The sequence below is a fragment of the Nicotiana tomentosiformis genome, chromosome 8 (genome assembly GCF_000390325.3).
Source record: "Nicotiana tomentosiformis chromosome 8, ASM39032v3, whole genome shotgun sequence".
Taxonomy (NCBI): domain Eukaryota; kingdom Viridiplantae; phylum Streptophyta; class Magnoliopsida; order Solanales; family Solanaceae; genus Nicotiana; species Nicotiana tomentosiformis.
The window spans coordinates 2,169,143-2,196,412 of NC_090819.1; the positions used below are offsets into that span (position 1 = coordinate 2,169,143).

The 27,270-nt window shown below is 37.0% G+C and overlaps 2 protein-coding genes and 1 pseudogene across 2 annotated transcripts; 1 reads left to right on the forward strand and 2 right to left on the reverse strand.

Annotated features, from left to right (window-relative positions):
- Positions 1-4,144: 4,144 nt before the first annotated feature.
- On the forward strand, positions 4,145-6,394 carry LOC104112358 (uncharacterized). The gene is made up of 3 exons (XM_009622244.3): positions 4,145-4,410; positions 4,537-4,614; positions 5,084-6,394. Exon 3 carries the CDS (start codon positions 5,104-5,106, stop codon positions 6,130-6,132), a length of 1,029 nt encoding a protein of 342 aa, XP_009620539.1. The 5' UTR covers positions 4,145-4,410; positions 4,537-4,614; positions 5,084-5,103; the 3' UTR covers positions 6,133-6,394.
- A 1,174-nt stretch (positions 6,395-7,568) lies between these two features.
- LOC104112357 (protodermal factor 1) lies at positions 7,569-9,311 on the reverse strand. Its single transcript, XM_009622243.4, has 3 exons — positions 9,152-9,311; positions 8,171-8,849; positions 7,569-8,088 (listed from the first exon to the last, which is right to left on the reverse strand). The coding sequence occupies exons 1-3, from the start codon at positions 9,309-9,311 to the stop codon at positions 7,758-7,760; spliced, it is 1,170 nt and encodes a 389-aa protein (XP_009620538.1). The 3' UTR covers positions 7,569-7,757.
- A 3,830-nt stretch (positions 9,312-13,141) lies between these two features.
- LOC138896805 (uncharacterized) lies at positions 13,142-27,073 on the reverse strand (annotated as a pseudogene).
- Positions 27,074-27,270: the final 197 nt, after the last annotated feature.

The window sequence follows — 27,270 nt, forward strand, 5'->3', positions numbered from 1 at the left end:
AATATTTTATAAGCATTTGACTTAAATATGAATGAGGTTTTATACAAAATTAATAAAAAATTTCATTAGCAGTCTTTCACAATTTCTCCAACAAATATTTTATAAAATTAGGTATTTTAATTTAACAAGTATAGTGCAAGAATTCCAAATAGTTCATGAATTGGGTCCTAAAACTACCCGAACAATAGCATAATAGTAGCTACGCACGGACTCTCGTCACCTCGTACGTATGTAGCCCCCACAATTAGGAGCAAATATTTACTTACAACACCTATTGGGTAAATTTCCTCTTACAAGGTTAGACAAAAGACTTACCTTATCTCAAAGTTCACTTCCTGATCACAACGTCGCGTTAAAGCCTCAATTCGGTACCGAAAAATCCAAAACTAGCCAAATGTTATATAAAATAATTAATACATACTTAACAATTCGAAATTAGAGTATTAGATTAATTACCCAACCCAAATTGGTAAACTTTCTAAAATTCACCCTGGGCCCACTTGCCCGGATTCCGAAAAGTTTTGAAGGAAATCGTTACCCATAATCTTAAGAACTCAAATATAGATTTTTCATCCCATTCCATAACCATTTTCGTGGTTAAAATCTCATTTTTATCAAAACCTAGGTTTTTCATCTAAACCCTTGATTTTCACAATTTACATGTTATAATCTACCCATAATCCATGTATTTAACTCACAATAGGTAGAATTAACTTACCTCCAAGTTGCTAGGTGAATACTCCTCTCAAAAAGCTCTAAAATCGCCTAAGAATGGAGAAAATTGGCTAAAATATGCAAATTCGAAATTAAATGAAGGTTCTGCTTTCTGTGATTTTCGCACCTGCAGAGAGATAACCGCACCTGCGGACAAGGAGTCATCTTTGTGCGTCCGCGGGTCTGACCAATCTCCCGCATATGTGCCCTTCCCCGCTTCTGCGGTCCTTCTTTCGCACCTACGCCTTCGCAGGTACGGTGCCTGGCTCGCTCTTGCGGTCCCTGGGCTACCCTATGGTCTTCCACTTCTGCGGCTCGTGTCTAGCTTCTGCGAGCTCGTACCTGCGGCTGGCCAAGCACAGGTGCGATTGCAGCAGAAGCTAGAAGCTTCAGCTGCTGCTCCTAAGTCCAAACTTGGTCCGAGCTTCGTCCAGTTAACACCCGAGGTCCCGGGGGGCCCGCCCGAATATACCAACAAGTTTAAAATCATAAAACGGACTCGCTCGAACCCTCGGAACGGGTAAAACAACATTAAAACTAAGAACCATGCCTCAAACCAAATTGATTTAACTTTGAAATTTCAAATTCTTCAAACTTACTCCGAACGCGCCGAAACATACTTAAACTACTCGGAATGACTTCAAATTTTACATGCAAGTCTTAAATCACCATACGGAACTATTCCCATGCTCGAAATTTCCAACGGACCTCGATTACTCCAAAACCTACTCCAAACCAAATTTAAAGAATCTTAAAATCTTCAAATAGCTAACTTTCACTATTAAGCGCTGAAATGCTCTGGGGTTGTCCAAAACCTGATTCGAACATACGCCCAAGTCAAAAATCATCACACGAACCTATTGGAACCATCAAATCCCGATTTCGGGGTCATTTTCTAAAAATATTGATCGAAGTTAAACTTAGCCTTTTTTAAGCCAACTAAGGAACCAAGTGTTCCGATTTCAACCCAAACTCTTTCAAATCCCAAACTAACCATCCCCGTAAGTCATAAAATAATAAAAGTACATACATGGAGTCTTATTTAGGGGAACGGGGTTCTAGAAGGCAAAACGACTGGTTGGGTCGTTACAGCCATAACTTATTTTTTTAGCATGTTAGGGCCATAAAATAGAAATTCAACACGATTCCCAGATTTTCGTGTTCTATAGTTCACGCTCACCCGATACAAATTGGGACAAAGGAAGTACTAGTTATCACCGCATCAAAAGTTGTGATAAATTCTTCCTAATTCATTAGCCATTTTAGTTGTTTAATTGATTGATATATGTAGGGGGGCTTATCGGGGGGATTATTATGCTTAACGGTTCGATTTATCGATTATCGAATTATAAATATAGTAATTCGCTAGCCATCCAATAAGACAACGAGCGAATTGGTATCGGATAGCGGTTATCGGGCGGTTTATTGGCTAAATCAAATAGAAAATTTTTGAACCCTAGTTCTTTTGGTTGCATAGCTAAGAATATTTTCCTGTAGGTTGTCAGATTTAATTACTACTGCTATAATAAAAAGCACTAAAAGAAAGTGTCTTTTATCCCTTACTCTTCACGACCAGAGTTTTAAAAGGTGTGGGCGTAAGGCGAGACGTTTTACATATGCCTCAGTGAGGTGTAAGCCCAAGGTACGGGGTGTAAGCCCCATAGGCATTTAATTTTTAATATTTTATAAGATAATATAATGACAGTAAATATTTATAAACAGGTAAAATTATATAAAAATTAAAGAAAACTATAAATATATATATATATATATATATATATATATATATATATATATATATATATATATATGTGTGTGTGTGTGTGTGTGTGTGTGTGTGTGTGTTTCGTCCCCGCCAAAAACTAGTCAAAACAATCTATTATACGCTACTTACAAGCACAAGTAACTTGAGTCTAAAAGAATAAAGTTTTTTTACATGGAGGAATAAAAAGGATGATTAACCTGCAATTTGAACTTTGAACTTGCTTCTATGAAGGAGAATGGAGTTCTCTTTGTATTTGTCAAAAAAAAATATTCGTTGCTTTTGGGAGATATTAGCATACTAGCGGACACGATAAAGAATTGGGAAAGACCATGAATTAGGGCTTCAATCAATAAAAAAGGTCTTGACTTTTAAATTTAATACTTCTGAGTTCCTTTTTAAACCTTTTGAGTAATTACCAAACTAACTTTTGAGAATTTGGGTATTATATAAAGAACTTATTCAACAAATTTTATTTTAATTTGAAAAGTTCTCTAGGCCTTACTCCTCACTAAAAAAACGCGTCTTGAACGCCCGGGCGTACGCCCTGAACGCTCGGGCTTACGCTCCGAATTGTTGGGCGTACGCCTCTTGAGACTTTTGCCCCACACCATCGCCCTAGGGCATTTTTGGTACGCCTCTCCCCGGGGCTCGCCCTGAAAACACCTTTTAAAACACTGTTCAGGACAACCGTACAATCAAGGAATATGTATATCAACAACAGAAGAAGAAAGAAGAGATGCATGTAACTTCTTGACATACATCATTTTGAGTACATGCTTTTCAATATACTGTAAGCATATCATGTTTTGACTGCAAAAGAAAGGGAAAACAATAGTTGGGAATTCAATAAAGAGTACCTTGAAGTTCCCGAGAGTACCTTAAGGTTTCAAAAATTACTTTATATACATAGGAGTAAAAGTATAAATATAAAAATTCGTAACGGATTAACGATTTATTAGATAAGTAAATTGAGTAATCTGGCCCCGAACCGTTAAGTCATTAATTATAAAATCTCAATTCGTTCACCAACTGTTACCCCGATAACCCGATACCAATAAGCCAATAAGCCATTTTTCGGTTCGATTAACGGTTACAGTTCGATTTTGAATAGCCTCAGATATATATTTAGATAGGGTTTTGAGTTGGGTTGAGTAGGTATAATTGGGTCAATATTTATTGAATTTAAAATAAAAAATGCAAAATATTGATTAAAAAATTATTGCTTGGAAAAGTTGGATACTTTTTGTGTTATGTAGTAATAGTTTTATGATTTTTGTGTCAACGGCGGAGCTACAGTAGTGGGTGCGGGTTCGGACGAACCTAGTGACTTTTTCCTGAACCCTGTATTTGTATTGAAATATTTACTAAATCTATATAAATATATATTGCCGAACCCAGTAACAAAAGGAGTCTTGGTTCAATGATAAGGGTTGTGGATTCGCCGGGAAACATGGGGGTTTGATTCCCGCTGAAAGCAGTATTTTATTTTAAAATTTATAACACACAAATTGCTTTAAAATTTAGAACACACACATAAATCGCTAGCTCCGACTCTAAATATACTTATGTGCTTTAGTGAAAAACAATCACAGTTATATCATATATATATATATATATATATATATATATATATATATATATATGAGCGTTTGTGAAAGTTACGTCAAATAAACTAATTTTTGAATCAAAAGACCCATGTTGTTTCTTAAAATAAATCGTACAGTACTATAATTTCAACCACCATATTTTTTGGTTGCTAGAATCACCTTTTTGTTTAATCTAGAAGTCCAAACACCAATGTGGAGTTGAGGCTAGTTACTTTGAATCATGGCCTCGATATTTTCAGGCCACTTCTGCTAAAACCGGTCAACGACTTCGATCTCTATCATCTATAGCCTTTTTACAGACATTGAATGATAAAATGTTTTCAGGTAATTAAGCTTCATATTGTGATTCTTTTTTTGTATATATATTTATGCTAAGTCTATCTATAATGGGTGCATTCTCACTTTCGGACTAAAATTTTGGATTCGCAACTCTTGTGTTCTCTTTTGCAGAAATGGCCCAGTAACTCTGCGTGTATGAACTATTGGGAGCTTTTGACTTTTGAACTCAGTTTTCGAGTTTTTGCAAAGGTATTTGTTTGAGCTAAATCTCCAAAAAGAAAATTCAAAATTTGAAAGAAACTGAAAAACTTCAAAAACTATGTTGGCTGTGCCGACAAAGTTAGCTGAAAAAAAGTAGGGATACAGTTAATAGTGTGACGCCTTTTGAGTATGTGTGGACCGGTATAGCCCAACATGCTGGTTTTAGGAGTTTTTGAAAGATTTGAAAAACTTATTTTGCAAATCTTTCTAAATAATGGAGTTTTTTTGGAGCTAAATTATTTGTTTTCAATACAAATTAAAAACTGGAGTTAATCTATTCTATCAGACAATGGAATAGGAAACTTGATTGATCAAATCCATGCTCCACATCTACTGTTGTTTGCATGATATTTATCACACTTTTGTCAACTTGAACTGTGGATTTGGCCTATTGTTAAGTTGTCTCCAGATGTAACTGTGAGAGAGTAATGGTCCTATTGTTTTCATTGTTTACCAGGCGTGCTCGAACGAGTAAAGATGGTGCTCAAACTACCGAATAATGTCCAAAATAAACGACTGTCTATTGTGATTGCATTTCTACTCTTCATTTCTGTTCTATATTTGGTTTTGTATCGAGAGAACGGAGAACAATCTGGTTCATCATCTGAGATAATCAAACAGAATTGGGATAGTTTTAGCTCTGTCGTTAAGTTAGACCCCACAGTAGAGTTCAGGAATGGAACAGATATAATATGGCAAATCCCTGACTCACCCAAAGCAATTCTTTTTCTTGCACATGGTTGTGATGGTAAAGCAGCTAACTTTTGGGATAGATCATCTAAGTGCCCGAATTGTGTCGGTTTACCTGAAGAGAGGCTTCTTACACTTAATGCTCTAGCTAGGAAATTTTCAGTTATCGTGGTATCAAGTGCTGAGGCGTGCTGGTCGTTCAAAGAGGAAAGATTCGTCGTCAAAGATATTATTGAGTGGTGGATTGCTAAGCAAAAGCTTCAACATTTGCCTCTTGTAGCTTTGGGTGCTTCCTCTGGAGGATACTTTGTTTCAATTCTCGCGACTGATTTAAGATTTAGTAGCATCACGGTCATGATTATCGAAGGATTGTATGATCAAATAGAGATACCAGAGAGTTATCCGCCCACCCTTTTTGTGCACATGCCAAAAGATAAGAGTAGGATGCAGAAACTAGAACGATTCGCGATACTCCTGAAGGGAAAACACATTGATGTTGCAGAAGTTAAATGCTTGGAGTTTCCTCTGTCGCCTAATCTGTTTGCTGATAGAATCCCTGATATTGATGTTGCTACATCGGCGAAGTTGTTTAGTCTATTTCAGGAAAAGGGTTTTGTCGATAAGAATGGTTTCATGACAAATGATGGGCGTGATATACATTGGAAGGAGACTCTCCAAGAGAGAGATATTGTTCTCCCGGATAAGTCCTTAGCAAAGCACATTGAAGAGGAAATGAACCTTGCATTTGCTTTTCATGAAATGACCAGCTTGCAATCTGAGCAAATCTTCAACTGGTTTGAGACTCATTTGAGCTAATCAGGTCTTCTGTCCTGCTTAATTTCTTCTAACAGCGCGGGGAGAATGTCACTCACTCTGCTTTGGACTACTGACAGCGAACCTGAATAATGTCGTTTGGTGCTAATAATATTTTGACCAGGTTCATTCCACTTGCTGTGCTTGCATTGTGATGGAAAATACTTTCTGGACTATCATACTGTTTGGCTGCTGAATGTATTGTTCTGGAGTTGTATTGTTGGTTGATTTTCAATTGTAGATATGATATATGAATAGTTCTGCACTTTTTAAAAGCTTATAATGTGGTGAACTAAAGGTCTAATGTTGCACCATTGCTTCTTTAATATTGTGGGGTTGCTTTTTGCCAATCCTGCTACTCATAATCAAAACTATTCATTACAATTTTCCTTTGAGCAATCTTTTCAACATCTCATGAAAACTACTGAATCTTTTGTTTGCTTTATTACATTTAGACCTTGATTTATTTATTTGTTTTAAGCCATTGGTGTGCCTTAAAAACCAGAATCAAACTGGTATGATGAAGTTTAAAACTGAAATCTGATATGCACTCACCAACCACAGGTTGTTGTTTAGTGGTTTCAGTTTTTGTTGTTTTAGCAGATAGAATAACCTTGTGAATATAGTAAGTAATTTTTTTGAACTTTTTTGGATCAAACTGTTGTCATCTACTTGTGCAAGTTAAACATGAATGAAAATTTTGGGAAAAGTGATTGATTAGGTTATGCAAACCAATGACTTGCCCAGAGCTTGGGTAATTATCTTAATGAAAATGTCTCTGAAATGAGAAATGTATCTTATGTTACCCTTTTCACACAGAGTTTTCTTACATTGACTTGTGGTTGCACTGCAAGTTTTAACTTTTAACAGCTTATTTGCAAAGGTAAAAGTCTTGGATTATCATCCGGACACAAATAATGCACATGCTATTATGGATAATTGTTTTGGAGCTTGATTTATGAACTAACACTACAATGGGAGAAAACATTACATTTGTTTTCGTGTGCTCCTTTTTTGTGACGGGGAGTTTTCGGAGGTTACAGGTTCAAGCTACAAAAACAGCCTCTTGCAGAAATACAAGGTAAAGCCGCATATAATAGACAAAATATGGTCAATTCTTTCCCCGGACTCCCTACATAGCGGAAGTCGCATACAATAGACACAATATGGTCAATTCTACTGCTTAATTATTTTTCTCCTATTGGTAAACTATGTTGACGTTGAAGAAAGATCATCTAACGACGATAAGTTCTTGTCCGATTTATATAGGTGGTTGTATGACGTGTGCATGTCTCTCTTTTCAACTTTGGTCAATTAAGGTTTATTACTTTTGACAAAACTACAGAGTTCTTGTGGAGATTCTGAGAAGCAGCATGCTGACCTAATACAATACTATGTTATTGTTTATTTGGACATGTGATTTCTTTACAAAGAAGACATTCAAATGTTTCTGAAATCTGCATAAGGCAATCTAACACACAGCACATCAGAGTAATAATTTACATATACGTGATTATAAGCTGGTATCCTCTTGAGACATTAAGATTCAATCCTAAAGCGAACTCACAGGAAATCACAATGAAACTGGACATAGCAAGATACACAGTGACTATGGAAATATGAGTGTTTCAAGCTTTGGGCTTGAATCGACCTTCGTTGGCTAACTTGAATACCCGCGCCTGAGCTGCTGCTGCCTTGTCTGAACTGAGTGCTGCAACAAAACTATCCCTAACTTGTTTGGTACTGTAAGCGAAATTCTTGCTCACCATGGAGTTCAACAAAGAAGCTGTTCCTTCCCTGTAGAGGTCCCCAACGCCATCGGCACGAGGGTTTGAAAGTGCTTGCAGCAGGTTCAAGTTCCCCCCGAACCCTGGAGTACTAGCCACACCAAATGCGCTACCAACAGTTGCCCACCAGCCAAACAAGCCCCATATTAGAGCCGGGTTAGTTCTCCAGTAACTGCAATTCATAACATTTCTTGTTAGTATATGCTGCATGCTGCAATTGACTGCATGTAAAGCTGATGACACAATTCACTTACTCGAGTGGGAAAGGTGGTGAGTTGGGATCAAATAGAGGTGGAGGTATGTAAATACCAGGAGTGCTTGGAATGCCTGGGTCGATGATTGGAGTAGGTGGAGTTAGAATTGTGGGAAAACCGGGGGTACTAGGTGTAGGAAAACTTGGAGGGGAGGGATAGATGTAACCGCCCGAAGGTGGTGAATAGGGGTCAAATGGAGCTGAAGGCGTGGATATCCCAGGGGTGCTTGGGGTGCCTGGGCCAATTATAGGAGTAGTTGGTGGGGTTACAATGGTTGGTGTGGACGGGGTGCTAGGTGTAGGAATACTTGGAGGAATTCCACCATAAGTTGGAGGGGAGGGATAGTAACCACCTCGAGAAGGTGGTGAATTGGGATTAAATGGAGGTGATGGTACAGAGACGCCAGGAGTGCTTGGCGTGCCTGGGCCAATGATAGGAGTAGTTGGTGGGGTGGGTGTAGTAGGGGTACTTGGAGGGGTTCCACCAAAAGTTGGAGGGGAGGGATAGTAACCACCTCCACGACCTCCAGAAGGAGGAGGTGGACTGGGATTACGACGCCCCCCTCCGCTTGGCGGATTACCACAGTTAGCAGGCGGTGTTCCTCCATGGCCACCGCCTCCTTGAGAGGGTGGCGTTCCCGAGCCGCTTCCTGAGCCATGTGATGGAGGTGTTCGCGAAGCTGTCATAAAATATATATAATATTGTGAGATTGAAGGAGATTTGCATGAACCTGTCTACAAGCAAAAATCTAGTCCAAATTTGGAAAAAGAATCCTATTATCCTAGATATCTTGACTCAGCAAACATTTAGTAGTAATAATAACATTTCTTATTTGTCTTTTTTAGTCCAGTATCTAAGCAAATATTAAGCTTAAAAAGTAGTTAAAGAAAGCAGCTTATGGCAATATCTTGAAAATAGCTAGTGACAGAAAGACTGAAGCAAAAGGCAAAAACAGCTTGACATAGAGAGGTAAGGACAGACATCTTGGAGGACTTCTGATATTTGGGTCCGGAGAGTTATAGGTTTTCTTTTCTTCAAACGCCGCAGTAGACATGACAGGAATGAGCAAATTCTGTGAGAGCAAAGCGGCAACTGCAACCCATAGGATTAGAAAAGTTTGCATGTTTTTCTCCTTCACCATCTTGGTTTGCTCTCAAGGGAACTAAAGGAGAGAAAAGAGAATGAATAAGAGGGAGTTTTGGGGGGGTAAAGAGTTTAACTTATGTCTAGTGATACAAGAGAAGAGTTGTATATATAAAGAGTAATGATGTACAGAAGTTAATATAAGCAGGTGAAAGAGTTTGAGGTTAGCTGTATATGTTGCAGGTTGCATTTAAGGTGTCATCTAAATCTCATATTGCAGAATATGGACAAAGGTCCTTCATTACTCTAAACATATCCAAGTATGTCATTTGTCACGTGACCAGGAGGTCAGAGATTCGAGCCGTGGAAACATCCTCTTGCAGAAATGAAGGCTAAGGTTGCGTACAATAGGCCCTTGTGGTCCAACCCTTTCCCGAACCCTGCGCATAGCCGGAGCTTAGTATATCGGGCTGCCCTTTATATTCAAGTATGTCATTATCACAAATTCAAAATACTTTCCATAGTCGCAGTTATAAAATGTAGGCCAAATACATATACGGCCCCTTAAAGTTGGCTCCAATTTCCATTTAAACACTTTAACTAAGGCCAATACCTATTATACACTTTAACTTAATGCAATATGTACCTATGAAATACCTCGCACTCACCCAGTGTAAAAAGGTAAGTGCGTGGTGTTCACTTTCAGATAATGTGGTGCAACATCGAATTAAAGAGTGACACGTGGTTGTGTCCATTTTCTTTTTTCTTTATTTAAGGTTAAATAATCCAAATTGGAAAATATTTAAAAAAACGTTAAAAACTTTACTCCCCCACCCACCTACCAAACTCATCTTTTCCGAACAGTCATTTCTTTTCCCCTCTCCTTTCTCAAGCTATTTGCTTCTTCCCTGCCCATTCATATTTTTCCACCTCTCTAGTAATGTCCAAACAAAAAGCATATTGTTGTCTTCTTGGTTGGAAAATCTCCATGTTTGTAGTTGTACATCTTCGCCGTTAAATTTCACATCTGGACGGAAAATTTCGATGCCGGCGAAATCGTTGGATTGAACTCCATGTTTGTAGCTTCAAAATTAATTCATGTTTTTGATGTCTGAAATTGCTGGATTTTTCTTGTTGAGTTTTATCGGTGTAAAATCGGATCAATTTTACAGAGTTGATGTTTGAAATTGTTGCGCTTTTCTTGCTGGGTTTCTCTTTGCAAAATCTACTCGAGTTTGCTTGATTATTTTCTGAAATTGCTGAGTTTATTTTCCGCTATCCCAATTTGATTCACTTCTTTTAGGTATCGGATCTTTGGATGGAATTTAAATAAACTATATTTTGAACAATTTATCTTTGGGTTTGTGTTTTGGAATCGTTTTTCATGCCTGCTACTTTTCTTATATCTTGCTATCAAAACAATTGGAAGCTGCCTTTGATTAAACCATTTAATGGATTTATATTCCCATAATTAGAAGTGGCCCTAGAGGAAATTAGGAGGAATATGATAAACTCATATTCGTAGACGCCGACTTCCTTTTCTTCAAGAATCTTGATCCTTTCTTCATGTTTCCTCAGATATCAGCAGCTGGAAACTGTAGGCATGTGTTCAACTCAGGGATGGAGGTAGCGATGAGAAATGAAAGAGAAAGAAAAAGAATTAAAAAAATGTCTAGAAGAAAACAGAAAAAATATAACATTTCTTGTTCACGCGCCGAACTCTTAAGTGCAAATAACACATCGTGCCACATGTCATGAGGTGTTTAATAGGTACATAATATATTAAGTTAAAGTATACAATAGGTACTGACCTTAGTTGAAGTGTTTAAATGGAAATTGGAGCCAAGTTTAAGGGGCCGTATAGGTATTTGGCCTAAAATGTATGACCATATAAACACTTTCTGGCTAGGAGAATCTCTTTCTAGAATTGCCTGTACTATTATGTGGGAATACTGAAATATGTCCAAGTCATATGCTCTGCTGTTACTTGATGTAAATCTCACTGTATATGTGGATATAGTGAGACGATTGCAGGTAGAGATCCATACCAGCTTTAAGTTTAATTAGTAGAAAGTTGAAATTATATCACTCATAACGGTGATATTGAAAGTTCGAGCCCTACTAAGCCTACCACCCCCTTCTCTTCACTTGATACAAAGTAGTTGAAGTACTTATCACCCTATAGATCTCAATCTAGCGACGACATCTGGAACCCCACTGCTATCATTGTCCTTCACATACGCCTTTATAATAATCATTAACCTACGCTCTTCCGGAAGAGCCAGCTCCGATAAGGCAATACGGTGTAATATACGAAGCAGCTGAGTCATAGCTCTTTGATCGCTATATTCTTGTGATAGCGAAGGTTATTTAATATATATATATATATATATATATAAAGGTTAGTAGTATGATCATGTCCAAAGATATGAGAGTTTCCACAAAGGAAACACTTGGAAAAGAATGGTATGAGTAAGACCAGTTTTGACTGACATTAATATGAGACTTGATGCTTTCTCAGACAGGTAGGTGAAGGAATACACATTGAATTGCTGTAGTAAATGAGACAGCAAAATTATTATCCCTTCCCCCGGGACTTTGAGCTTTTAAATTCTTTCTCTTTTTGTGTCAAAGCCACCTGTGACTGTTGTGGATGAACAAGAGCTGAGTTTGGTAATGAACCCTTCACATCTTTTGATTTTTTATCTACCGTTTAATATTTGTAAACTGATGCATATGCGAGGCAAGAATTGAGTTCAAGATTTCATGTCGATGAGTTCAGAATGAGTGTGATCTTATTATTGTTATATTCATACATTTTAAACATATACAAAACTAGTTTTAGGTCCGCCTCTAAATGCAGCTAGATGTGCCTAAAGGCAAGGGCGGAGCTATACTTGTCCAATAGGCCAAGAGGATTTAATTGACACCCTTGAAATTATGTCGTGTAAATAAGTCAACTTTTTTCTGATATATATTATACGTAGAATATTCTTGACATTTTCATGTATTTATTACTCTTTATATTTTGATTTCCTTAATAAAATTTCTCACTCCGTCGCTTAGACGACAGTCAATTGAGTTGTAATAAATGTATAGAGATGAGGCCATCATTAAGATGAGGAGACCCCATTTCCATTGGCATTATCTGCCGCTTCAAAATAACCCAATGAGGCCCTTGTCGTATATTAGTAATTACATTCATCTAATTACCAATTTAGTCACTTACAACTTGTTTGGACGGTTGTTATCCATTATATTGTATTATATTATTACTTTAAATATAATATTTATTTTGATTGTTACTTTAATTTTATTGTATCGTATCGTTAAATTTGTTGTTACGTAACGATGAAAAGTGTCATTTTATGAAACGATGGATTTGGTGTGGTGGCGTCGTTACCTTGCTTTTTTTTCTCATTTTGTCCTTCTTTATTATTAAATAATTATATTTTATTCTTTATCCTGTTTTTTTATATAATAATTCTACTTTATATCCTATTTTTTTTTTGATAATATTGCAAGTTTATTCTTCAAATCGTTGGTGCGTGATATCATGAAATGACGGTAAATGATATAATCTATTCAAACATTGTATTCATTAAACAATACAGTATGATACATTATGAAATGACATGTAACAACCATCCAAACAAGCTGTTAATAGTGTTTTATTTATGAATCTAAAACAAACAAAAAAACTGTAAAAAACAATGTCATTGATTGTCATAGAAATAGGAAGCATTATTCTCCATTACAATTCCCTCTACACGTGTCTTCAATAGCTGAGATTTGTTCTGTCCTAATTAATGATAAAGAAGTTACGATTTCTTTTCAAAATAATGAAGTGTACTTTTAGATAGAAATTTTAGTAACAAAATTATGCTTTTATAAAGACTTGGAAGAAATTTTAATGGGCATTCCTTTAGAAGGGAAGGGAACTGGTTCTGCTAAAATTTGTTCATCTGGATATAACAGTGACCAGTTGTATTGAGTCACAACATAATGTACAAAAATGAGAATGTTTAGCTTTGCCAAATGATATCCAGCACACAGTCTTGGCCCTCCACCAAATGATACAAATGCATATGGTTGAACTGGCTTGTCAAATCTGCTTGGATCAAATTTCTGAGGGTCTTCAAAATACTCTGGGCTATAATGTGTTCCATATGTTGTCCCCAGCACCTACACAGTAGTAGCAAAAATTAAGACCATTTTAGATCACAGCAATGGATGAAGAATGTCTTTGTTTGATATTTTATGCACTGACAGTTTAAAAGATATTTACACATCACTGAAAATGTAATCACAGGTAGGTAACCTGCTATAACAAGTTAAAAGCTTATAGAAAAGGGCATCAGGTATACGAAGCTTCCAGGGTTCACACATGTAGGGTTGTTCAAAACCGAACCCAAATTGTTATCCGAATCAAACCGATGACTTATTGGCTTATTGGTATCGGATTATCATGGTAATGGATGATGAACGGATTGAGATTTTATAATTAACGGCTTAACAGTTTGGGGGCGGATTACTCAATTTTCTTATCAAGTAAACCGTTAACCCGTTAAAAAATTTTATATTTACACTTTTACCCCTATGTATATAAAGTACTATTGAAACCCTAAATGGCTAAATCCCTAATTTCTGTTTTCTAATTCTCAATTGTCTGCAGCCACTAGAGGCAGAGAAGTCATCAGTCTCGTCTCTCTCTTGAACTGAGAACTGAGAAGTCGAAAAATCAAAATCTCAATGATTAATACGTGTATGTTTGTATGAGTAGTCTTGATGGTATTAAAAATTTGATTAATACATGTATGATAATATGAATAGTCTTGAATACCCTTCAATTAAAAAATATCGTTTGGTTAGATCTTAGATGGTATTAAAATTTTGGTATTAATTTGAAACTGTTTGGTATTGATTGAATGATTGTTCAAAAAATATTATTTGGTTTAGCCGATAACCGCCCGATAATTGTTAATCCGATACCAATCCGCATGTTGTCTTATTGAATGGCTAGCAGATTACTACATTTATAATCAGATAACCATTAAGCCGAACCGTTAAGCGTACTTATCCGTCTGATCCACCGATAAGCACCCCTACACACAGGGTCCATGGAAGGGCCGCACTCCCAAGGGGTGTGATGTAGGCAGGCTACCCTGATGCAAGCGTCAGTGGTTGAATGCACGGCTCAAACCCGTGACCCAGTGGCGGATCTATCTTTGGAGGTATGGGTGCCGAAGCACCCCTTGGATTTGGCCAAATTGTGCAATATATTCATAGATAATATCTAAAAATTTAAATAATTGACCATGAGCACCCATTATGATTATGTTTGACCATTTAGAATTTACACTAAAATTATTGAAACACCCACGACCTATAAATCCTGGATCCGTCACTGCCGTGACCTATAGATCACACAGAGACAACTTTACCGTTGATCTAAGGCTCCCCTTCTAAACGTTTATAGTATAAAGATATTTTATAATGTTAGTGTATTATTAGTTAAATAAGATGCATAATTCTTACCTTCCACCCTTTTGGAATTGTAAATCCTTCATATTAGTCAGCAGTTGCTTTTCTGAATGAACCAAAGATGGGAGGGAACAACCTCATGCTTTGCTGAACAACTTGCCATGTATACTTCATCTTCTTGGTGTCTTCCAATGACAGGATTTCACCTGGTCTTTTCTTGCTCGTGATATCGACATGTTCTGAGACATACAACATAATTAAGTAATTAAAACTATACTCTCTCTAACAACTTAACTTATCAGATAAGATCGTCACACAATTCAACATAACATCAGAACAAAAATCTAAGGAAATCTAGGGTTCAAATGTCACGGTTAGCCAAGAAGCAAAAGTATTTCTATGTGTTTACTTACGAGCGAATGTGTAATATAATTAAGCAATTAAAAGTATGCTTTCTCGAACGTTACGTACCTTGAAGGAGAAACGCGTAGCTGTATTGATAGAAAATAAATAATACACGTGGAATTATATGTGGCTGGCAGGGCATGATATGTGGATCACTAAGAAGATAACAATTGGAGTGTAATAATTAAAAGATGCACGAGTTACAAGAGGTACGAACAAATCACTCACGAGATGAAATGACGCAATTGCTCGAGCCTAAATTATTCAATGAAGAGACACAGATGAAATGAATCAAGACAGTAAAAAGGAAAGATTCACGAACCTCCAATTAATGAGGAAGAAGAATCGGAACCGTTACAGAATCTTCATGGACAGTTACGATCGCCAATTATAACGGTTCATTTAATGTCATTAATGCTCATAATGACTCAGACATAAAAGGAATGAAACGTTATATTTGTAAACCCCCATATAAGGAAAGAGAATTTTACTTGTAAAGGCACGTTCTGATTCTTACTGTAATACAATTACTTTCTTTCTTTTTTAATCAATTATTTTCATATTTCTTGTCACGTTTATTTCCTTTTATATAATTGAGAAAGTACGGAATTTCTCGGTTATCAGTAACCCGAGTTCTTCTAAAAATAGGCTTTGACCGAGAATCTTATTTTTTTTGTTAAACAAATTAGTTCTGTTACCGGGAATCTGATAATCTTTTTACTTTCCAATGCTTTCTCTCTCACAACCAAATCATGTCAACTGTCAATGACAACAACCACCAGGTAGAAGGAACTCCAGTTCCATCACCTCAGAGATATCCACGCACTTCTCGAGAAGGAACACCTGAAAGATCTGCTACTCACACGAATGAACAACATGGAGATGAGCAGACCGTTGAGCAGGATGCTGTGAAACAGTTGATCCTTGAACACGTGAATAATGCTCTCTAATCTTTCGTGAGGGGACTGTCAACTGTACCACCAACTCCTCCCCCAAATAGTACTGCAACTGTGGAAATTCCACGCTCAGGGCTTGCTAATTCAGGAAGCGGGGGAACTCCCAATGAATCACGTGATGGGAGACCAGGTACACCAAATAATTCTGATTTACAAACTTTACTACTAACTTTGCAGAAATAGGTGAAAGAATAAAACGACCACATCGAGCAAATAACTGGCGTACCACATGTGATTAAGGGAGTGGATATCGACAAATATTCGCAACAACCCCGAAAACCAAGCACAACTCCATTGTCCATTCCCAAGAAGTTCAAAATGCCTGACATCCCAAAATATGATGGAACAACCGATCCATGTGACCATGTCACTGCATTCACCACAGGAGTAAAAGGCAATGATTTAACCAAGCAGAAAATTGAGTCAGTGTTGGTCAAAAAGTTTGGCGAAATACTCACGAAAGGGGCGTTAACATGGTATTCTCTTTTACCTGAAAATTCTATTGACTCTTTTGCTAAGCTTGCAGATTTATTTATAAAAGCACACTCGGGGGCTCAAAAAGTTGAAAAAAGAATGGAAGATATCTTCAAAGTGAAGTGAGGAGATACAGAATTGCTCAGAGAATTTGTAGATAGATTCCAGCGTGAAAGAATGATGTTACCAAGAGTACCTGATAATTGGGAAGCTGTGGAGTTCACGAGTAATCTAAACGAAAAAAGTTCAGAAGCCACGAGGAGGCTCAAAAAAAGCTTACGAGAATTCCCTGTCACAACATAGAATGATGTATATAACAGGTATAGTACCAAGATGCAGATTAAAGAAGACATCGTTGCTCAGTCAAAGGTTAATGAGAGAACAGGATCGAGGTGATCGGAATCTGAAAAGAGGTCCGGTAATAACAGGTACGAACCTTTTATGGGACCCCCAGGGCGAGACGCACGTTCCAAGCCAGAAAATGTACGATCTGACCATAGATTGAGGAACAGAGATTCAGGTTCATCATCATCTAGGTTCAGAAAAGATCGAGATGTGCATGATAGGGATACCAACGCAAATGCAAGGATTGGAAACGATAGTTTCAATATCAGTACTTCTGAGTTGGTAGCTGTTTTAAGGAGTATGGGAGATAAGGTGCGATGGACAAAGGAAATGAGATCAAACCCAAACAGAAGAAATCTAAATTTTTGGTGCGAGTTTCATAATGACCGCGGCCATAGAACATCAGATTGCAGAATATTACAAGGTGAGGTAGAATATTTGTTAAAGCAGGGATACTTGACGGACCTGTTCAGCGAGAAAGGTAAACAGTCTTATATGAAAAATAGACAAGAACCTCCATCTCCCAAGAAAACAGTGAACATGATAAGCGGGGGAGAAGAAGTCAACGGTGTAACGTACACAGCTGCGAAAAAGATGGTAAAATTCACAGTAACCCACGGAAAGCGAGTTCGACAAACCTTGGAAGAAAATAGCATAACATTTGATGATGTAGATGCGGATGGCTTAATGATTCCTTATAATTATGCACTGGTAATATCTTTACTTATATATGATACTAATGTAAAACGAGTTTTGATTGATCCAGGTAGCTCCGTGAATATTATCTTATTGTGAGTGGTGAACGAAATGCAAATTGGCGACCAGATGATACCAAAAGCATGTTCCTTATCGGGATTCAATAATTCAACTGTTATTACGAAGGGTGAGATAATGTTAACTATATTCGCGGAAGGAGTCATCAAAGAGACGAAATTTCAAGTAATAGACACGGACATGGCCTATAATGTGATTCTTGGGAGGCCATGGATTCATGACATGGATGTTGTGTCGTCTACGTTACATCAAGTTATTAAGTTTCCTTCAAAATAGGGAATTCAACAAATTCGAGGAGATCAACAAACTTCTAAGAATATCAATTCAGTGGTGCAGTCACACAAGGAAAGCATTGATACAAATTAGGATTTCGTGGAAGACGTGGTAAATCAAATCTCATCTGAAAATGTTTCAAAGAAAACTGATATGGATTCGAGACCAGATGTAATTCAAAAACCAGGAAAGAATGAAAACATCAAAACAACAATTGAGGAGCTCGAAGCTGTTATGCTATTCGATTAATGGCCAGATCGAAAAGTTTATATTGGAGCAAAACTTAGCCCAGGAATGAGAGGTAAGTTAGTTGAATTTTTAAAAGCTAACGCAGATTGTTTTGTTTGGTCGCATTCGGATATGACGGGTATACCTCCGGAGGTGATGACTCATAAATTGAATGAAGATCCATCATACGTACTTGTCAAGCAAAAGAAGAGGAAGCAAGGTTTATTCAAAAATCAAGTAATTCATGATGAGGTACAAAAACTCTTAAAGATCGGTTCAATACGTGAGGTAAAATATCCTAATTGGTTAGATAATACTGTGGTAGTTCCAAAAAAGAACGGTAAATGGCGAGTTTGCGTAGATTATACTGATCTAGATAAAGTTTGTCCAAAAGATTCATTTCCTTTACCGCATATAGATCAATTGATTGATTCTACCGCAGGTCATGAGCTATTGAGTTTTTTAGATGCGTATTCAGGTTATAATCAAATAAAAATGGACCCTTTAGATGAAGAAAAAACTTCATTTATTATGGACAGGGGGACTTATTGTTATAAAGTCATGCCTTTTGGTTTGAAAAACGCTGGAGCCACATATCAAAGGTTGGTGAACAAGATGTTTCAAGAACACCTGGGAAAGACTATAGAAGTATATATTGATGATATGCTAGTCAAATCTGCACGAGCGGAAGATGATTTTCAAAATCTTTCAAATACCTTTGAGATCCTCCGCAGCTATAATATGAAATTGAACCCAGAAAAGTGTGCCTTCGGCGTAGTTTCAGGTAAGTTCTTAGGTTTTCTTGTATCTAATAGAGGTATTGAAGTAAACCCTGCACATATCAAAGCTATTGAAGGAATTCCTGATATACTCACGAGCAAAAAAGAGGTACAAAGATTTACAGGAAGGATAGCAGCTCTGGGAAGATTTATTTCTAAGTCTTCGGAGAAAAGTTTCAAATTCTTTTCAGTGATAAAAAATCAAAATCAGTTCGAGTGGACTGAAGAATGACAACAAGCCCTCAAAAATTTGAAGGCATACTTATCAAATCCTCCTTTGTTGGCTAAACCAAAAGATGGTGAGAGGATGTTTGTTTATCTCGCAGTTTCAGAAATGGTTGTAAGTGCAGTTTTGATACGAGAAGACAAAGGTAAACAATCTCCAATTTATTATGTCAGTAAATCTTTGTTGGATGATGAGACTAGATATCCTCATTTAGAAAAACTTGCTTTAGCATTAGTTATGGCATCTAGAAAGCTGAGACCTTACTTTCAATATCACCCTATTTCCGTAATAAGTGCATATCCTTTAAGGAATATTTTGCATAAACAAGAATTGTCAGGTAGATTATCCAAGTGGGCAATATCATGTACCAACCTAGAACTGCAATAAAATCACAAGTTTTAGCCGATTTTGTAGTATATTTTAGCATAAAAATAGTTCCTGAAGTAGAAAAGGAATTACAAATATTCACCGGATGTAATCTAGGTACGTGGACTCTATTTACTGATGGCTCCTCAAATATTAAAGGAGCAGGTTTGGGTATTGTTTTAATTCCACCTTCGGGAGAAAGTATAAGACAAGCAATTAAATGTTACCCTATTACTAACAATGAAGCAGAGTACGAAGCTGTAATTGTAGGGTTAGAACTGGCACGAGAACTCTCCATAGAGAAAATCGTGATTAAAAGTGATTCTCAGCTGGTAGTCAATCAGATGTAGGGGACTTACATAGCTAGAGAGGCACAGATGCAACAATATTTGGAAAAGGCACGAGAATTGATAAGGCGATTCCAATCATGGAAGATTGTGCAAATACCCAAGGAAGAAAATACACAAGCGGATGCACTAGCTAATCTTGCATCAGTTGCAGAAATAACAAGTGCAGAAAATGCTATCGTAATACATTTATTTCATTCAGCACTGGACCAGGATAAAAACTAGGTAAGTTTCAATAATCTAACTTGGATTGGAGAAACGAGCTTGTTAATTTTTTGCAGTATGGAACCGTACCTGAAGGCAAAAAAGAGTCTCAGTCGATTCGACGAAAAGCTGCTCGTTACTGTTTAATTCGAGAAAATCTATATCGAAAAATATTCGGTGGATCTTTAGCAAGATGCCTTGGACCTGCTCAAATGGAATATGTGATAAAAGAAGTGCATGAGGGGCATTGTGAAAATCACGCAGGAGGTAGATCTTTGGTAAAAACTCTAATTAGAGCAGGATACTAGATGCAGAAAGTTTTGTAGCAAAGTGTGATAGATGCCAACGATATGGCAATAATATACATCGCCCAGCAGAATTATTACACACGGTTATTTCCCCACGGCCATTTATGAAGTGGAGAATGGATATAGTGGGTCCTTTGCCACAAGCTAAAGGAAAGGTACGATTTTTGTTAGTATTAATGGATTATTTTTCCAAATGGGTAGAGGCAGGAGCTTTCAAACAGGTGCGAGAAAAGGAAGTAATGGATTTTATTTGGCGGAATGTTATATGCCGATTCGGAGTACCAAAAGAAATCGTATGTGATAATGGCCCACAGTTTATAAGCCCGAAAGTCACAGAATTTTTTTAAAATTGGCAAATTAAACGAATAACTTCCTCACCTTATCATCCCGTGGTAAATGGACAAGCTAAGTCAACAAACAAGATTATTATTAATAATTTGAAGAAAAGATTAAAAGAATCCAAAGGCAATTGGCCCGAAGTATTACCAGGAGTATTATGGGCTAATCAAACAAAAGCAAAGACAGGCATGGGATAAACACCATTTTCACTTGTTTATAGTTCATAAGCCTTAATCCCAGTTAAATAAGAGAGCCAAGTATGAGATTCACACAAGCAACAGAAGAATCAAATGATGAAGAGTTAAGAATGAACTTGGATTTACTCGAGAAAAGAAGAGAAGCAGCTCTAATAAGGATGGCAGCACAGAAGTAAACCATTGAACGATACTACAACAGGAAGGATCATCTCAGATACTTCAAAATTGGGGACTTCGTTCTCAAAAAGGGTTTTCAATCAACAAAAACAGCTGGAGCAGGAAAGATGAACCCAAATTGGGAAGGTCCTTATAAAGTTCGAGGTATCGCTGGGAAATGTGCTTATGAATTAGAAACCATGGACGGCAAGGTGTTACCTTCGAATTGGAATGTTGTTCATTTGAAGAAATATTATTTCTAAGCAAGAAAAATACCCAAGGTCAGGTATCACTTAACTACGATTTTGTTTTGTTCAGTTAAATTATACTAACAATTTTAGATGATAGGCAAAAAGCTAACCCACACCAAATGATGATATTAGACCTGAAAGACACGTGGTATACAAAATTATTCCCGGTCTGGGTTACAACCTTTCTGATGGAAATAAAAAGGGTTAAGCAGTCATCATCTAAAAATATACCCCCGAGTCCCGTATGTATTTTCCTTTTCAGGAAATGAACTACATGGAAGGAATAATCAAGTGCTCGAGATTTCATACTTCAAATCTCTAATACTTGGGGGACTATGGAAGGCAAAGAAGACTAAAGAAGACTAAAAGAGTCAGAATTCAAGTCAAGCCTGGATCAACCCAAAACTCAAAAATCAAGAGCTAATCAAGAGCCAAAAAACAAGCATGATTCAAAAACCTTTGTAATAAGCTTTGATAAAGTGTAAACTCGCAGATGTAAATTACAAGATCCTACGAGTACTTAGGTTAAGGGCAACGATTAGTCATGGGTTGCAAAATATACCCTAGAATTTTATGAAATCTGTTATAAGAAAAATAGTTATGAAAATGTTGTAGATGTTGTACAAAAAGTTACTTGAATACATGTAAAGTGTTATATAATTTAAAAGTTCAAAATATGAAACTTCCTCAAATTATTCAAGAAATCTTTTTGAAACATGTATTTTCCTACTTCTTTCATATACTTACACCAATATGAAGTTGAGACGTCTTCTTCATTAGTGTCATTTATAAAAGGACCCTCTTTTATAAAATTTGTGTCTATACCAAAATCACGAAATACTAAAGTATTTTTAAAATGCAAGTCAAAGAGTAAAACATAAACTCAAACGAAATATTATATAATAAATCTGGCTAAAACTAAGTATAAACTTAGTTAAAACCAAGGTTTTAGTTTGATTACAAACCCCAAAATAGACCAGGGGTAAAAACTAGCCAGTTATTCTAAAAATAAAAAACAAAAACAAACAAAACAAACTTCCCATCAAAAATTCAAGAAACAAACTAAGAACACTATGGGTCAGAATCCAAAGTAACACTATCAGAAGCGGGAGAGGCAGAATCCAATATGGCATCATCAGCAGTGGGAGAAGATTCGACTTGAGCAGAAGAGGCTTGAACACCAACTTCACCAGGAGTAAGTTCATCACCTTCGGGAACTCCGACCTCAGGTGAGGAAAAGTTCTAACTTTGTTGAGTTTTTTCAATAGTTTCCTTAGCCTTTGCAATCTCAGCATTCAAGTCAAAGCCTTTCTGGCTAGCCTCCATCAAAGTCTCTAAGCGCGTGTTCAGAAAAGCCCAGCTTACGTCAAGAGTTGATTTATCTTCGAGAGCCTCGTAGTCCTTCTCTCATTGCTCAATTTCAGCCTTCAACTCTTCTCTTTCAGTCAAAGAGGCATCATAAGAAGCCTTCAAAGGGGCGAGGGATCTCTCCAAGAACTGGACCTTATCAGTAGAGGCACGAAGGTCTTCTTGAGCCTGAGTGAATGTTTGAAAAAGCTCCCCGGCATAGGTCTCCTTCTAATTAAGGAGTTCTTTCAAACCCCTAATCTCTTCGGTAGCTTTGGAAAGTTGCTCTGCAAATGAAGACTCAAGGATGTCTTTATCTTTGCCAACTTGACTGGAAGAGGCTTTTTTAATTGCCAATTCTACCGCCATCACTCTTACTTGCTGTTCCAAAGCACATTTCTCCTCATCTAAAACTTCTTTCTCCAATTGAAGACCCTCGTATTGTTCCTTCCAGTTATCCGCCTCCGTACGATAATCGTTTACTAGTTGTTCAGTATGGAAAATTCTCTTCATAAGCTTTGTGCCTATCAAGTTGATCTACAAAACAAAAAGAAGAAATGATTAACAAACAAAGATAAAAAATCACGAGGAAAATAAAGGAAAGAGCTAAGACTTGTACCTTCAAAGATTAATGAACAATATCATTCATCCACGTGAAGGAACTGTGGCTTTCCAACTTCGACTTCTCAATTGGGCCAAGTAGAGATTTTGGCCATACGTCGGCTTGACCAGATTTTTCAAAAGATTACCATCCTCGGGGACTTCTATGGTAACCTTTTTCATCACCCTATTGCTACTGGAAGTACCAACTTCAACATGAGAAGTGGTAGCAATAGGGACAGTTACGAAAGTGAAAACAGCCACGGGAGGAGAAGTAGCAGTAACAACAGGAGCGAAAACCTGAGAATCAATAGGAACTGACACTGGAAAAGAGGCAAGGGGTACTTCTTCAGAAACAGGACCAAAATCTTCACTATCAAAACCACGGGAAAATAATTGATCGGTAGAGTCACGAGGGGCAACATTCATCTCTTCATCAGAACTCACTAAAGTAGCACTTTCAGATCATTCACAGGAACTAAACTTGGAGGAGGGATGGTTGCATCATCCGAAATAACGCGCCTCCTAGCCCGAGGCCTACGCACTAAAGGACCCTCTTCTTGTTCCTCTTCACCCTCCGAGCCACGAGCTCCCTCTGATTTTCTCTTTGATGAAGAATTTAAAATCATCTGTTGAGCAAGGGACAAAGAGAGTCTTGATAAAGTAATAGATACGGCACTGACACCTCGAATGGAAAACCTAGTAGAGGAAAAAGTTAGTAACCTCCAAGTAAATACAAAAGAAAGGATAAAAATTTAAGAGAAAGATACCATGAGTCTTGACTTTCCAACCAAACCTATGAGAAAGGTATTTCCAAGACCTTCCTTTCATAGGAGCAACCGACAACAATTTCTCTACCCAAGCAGGGAAGTTTGGTATTTCTTCAAAAACTTCCATGATTGCTAAAAAGAAAAGAAAAAATCCACGAGATCGTAAGTTTCTTCTTCCCTCATAAAAGAAGAAGAGAGATACTTAAAAAAATTACGTGCAAAATTCCACTTTTCTGGAAAAGGCATGTTCTCATCACCCACCAAACCACTTGTGGGAGCAGCAACGAAACGGGCATACCCGCCATGATCTCTATCATCTTCAGGGCTAACCAAAACCCTTTTGCTTCTGGTCACGAGAGTAAAGACCCCTGAATGAAATAACTTAGGGGAATAAAGATGAAGCAAATGTTGAAAGGTAAAGGGTAAGGAAGCCAAATTAGATAGGTATCGTAGACATGCAACAGCTCTCCATACAATAGGACCAATCTGTCCTAAGAAAACATTAAAGAAACGACAAAATTCTATGATCGCTGGGTCAACAGGTGGTCTGAAACCTAAGGTAAAAGGATATGTGAAACAAAAGAATAACCAGCCTGGTACGAAGTTATCCTTTGGTTTGAGCCAGAAACTAAAATTGGAAAATCAGATTTCCAGTGGCATTCTCTTCGCACAAGAGAAATCAAGCCATTAGTAATCTGGGAAGGATAGACATCGGCACAATCATGGGAAGTCATAGAAGTAACTTGGTTCCTATTCGATTCACGATCAGTAGAGAAAGAAAATTCTTGAGGAACGATTTCATCAACCGTTGGTTCTCGAATGGATTCACTTGATTCCCTATTTCTGGCAGAAGATTTATGGGTTGAAGAAGCCCTAGTCCTATAAGAAGAAGAAGTAACAATGTTGGTTTGGGAAGTAGAACCACGAATAGATACAGATCCTAAACTACGTAATCTACCACCTTTTCTACTCCTAACAGGAGTAGTTGAAGGGGGAAATTCATCTACAATTACTACTCTGCAAGGATCGGGGTTTGATGAAGACATGGTTATACAAAAAAATAATGCGTGCTGAAGAACAAGAACGATTAAAGAAGAAGAACACTGTAGATTGAAGGTTTCGTGAAACTAAAAGCACATGAGGTATTTATAAGAAAAAGCAATCGTCATGTAAAGTAAGTCATGATGGAAACGTCATAATGAAACAGTCACTTCATGACTGACGCAGCCGCAAGAAAGCCCTAAAAACCGATGAAGAGTCGTAGACCCAATGGACGAAGGCCACGTGGCACATACATTAAATGGAAGTGACATGCGACGCGTTGGTTCTAAAGAAGACGCGGTGATACATGGAAAATACGTACCACTTCCCAAATATTCAATTGCAGAATATTCGGCAAGTGGGGGGACTATCTGTATTGGTAGAAAATAAATAATACACGTGGAATTATATGTGGCTGGCAGGGCATGATACGTGGATCACTAAGAATATGACAATTGGAGTATAATAATTAAAAGATGCACGAGTTACAAAAGGTACGAACAAATCACTCACGAGATGAAAGGACGCAGTCTCGAGCCTAAATTGTTCAATGAAGAGACACGGATGAAATGAATCAAGACAATAAAAAGGAAAGATTCACGAACCTCCAATTAATAAGGAAGAAGAATTGAAACCGTTACAGAATCTTCATGGATAGTTACGATCGCCAATTATAACGGTTCATTTAATGTCATTAATTCTCATAATGACTCAGACATAAAAGGAATGAAACGTTATATTTGTAAACCCCTATATAAGGGAAGAGAATTTCACTTGTAAAGGCACGTTCTGATTCTTACTGGAATACAATTACTTTCTTTTGTTTTCAATCAATTATTTTCATATTTCTTGTCATGTTTATTTCCTTTCATATAATTGAAAAAGTACGGAATTTCTTGGTTATCAGTAACCCGAGTTCTTCTAAAAATATGCTTTGACCGAGAATCTTAATTTTTTTTGGTTAAACAGTAGCCTGGGATGCCGAGTATGTAGAAAGCAATGTCTCTTCTAATTTTCCTTCTTTGCCCTGTTCTTCTATTTCTGTTTTATTCTTTCTCACAATTTCAAGATTCATTTTCTGTATTTCCAATCTTGCACTTATTGCTCTTGAATATTTTGACCCTGGAAACTTAAATGGTGGAGAAAAAACACCTCCCAAGACTCTCTCAAATGTGTCAATTAGCCCTTGTTTGACATCAATTCCAAGCAAACACTCAAACACAATATTGAATGTCAAAGATTTGGTAAAGTGATAAAGATTAATTTGGTTTTGGCCGTGCCAATTTTTGTCTAGATGAAATTGGATTGTGTTACATATTTTAGGAACCATAGTCTCTAGGCTTAAAAAACCAAGACTTGAGGATATAATGCCACGAAGGAATATGTGTGTATTTCCTTGCTTTTCTATTATGGAATTTTCGCCCATAAGTTGCACTCTAGAAGTAGGCCATAAACTTATAAACAACTTGAACTCATTAGACAATAAGAACTTAGTTGCTTCAGCTCCATTGACAACATCCATATTTGATCCCATCATTCTTGTTTTGAAGATTTTTCCATATTTTTCGATTTGGAGTTGAACAAATTCTTCATATACAGTCAAACTCCTCTATAACAATATCGTTTGTTCCGAATATTTTTGGATGTTATAGCGAACATATATTATAACATAACATAAAAATTGGTTCCGAAAAAGCTTGGCTTTTATAGAGAAGTATCGTTATATAGGGATGTCGTTATAGAGAAGTTTGAATGTACTCTGTTCTTTTTTTGTGCTTTGTAGAATTGTAGAGTTTCTCCAATCCAGGGAAGCCCCATTTCTCCTGGTGGAAGCTTATTTTTCTTGCTCTTGGAATTGTGGCCAATTTTGTAATGTCTCAATAAAAGAAAAAAGGCTAGTATGAAAAAGACTAAGGATAAAGAAAGAGGAAAGTTTATTTCAATAGCCATTGAAAAAATAGAGATTATGGGATTTTGCAGCTTTTAGTGTGTTAATTAGATGAAGAGCTAATGTTATTTATTATGATGACCCAAAAGGTCATCTTATGTTTTAGAACTCGATTCTGCGCTCTTAAGCATTAAAATCTCATTTTTATCTTTCTCGATTTGCATGCGCAACGGGCGTGTTTCAGGAAAGATTTTTATGT

Coding starts and splice junctions, on each gene's coding strand:
- LOC104112358 (XM_009622244.3), top strand. CDS start 5,104: ATGGTGCTCAAACTACCGAATAATGTCCAAAATAAACGACTGTCTATT.
- LOC104112357 (XM_009622243.4), bottom strand. CDS start 9,311: ATGGTGAAGGAGAAAAACATGCAAACTTTTCTAATCCTATGGGTTGCA. Junction 8,850..9,151: donor TATCAGAAGTCCTCCAAGAT/GTCTGTCCTTAC, acceptor ATTTTATGACAG/CTTCGCGAACACCTCCATCA. Junction 8,089..8,170: donor TCACCACCTTTCCCACTCGA/GTAAGTGAATTG, acceptor TATGAATTGCAG/TTACTGGAGAACTAACCCGG.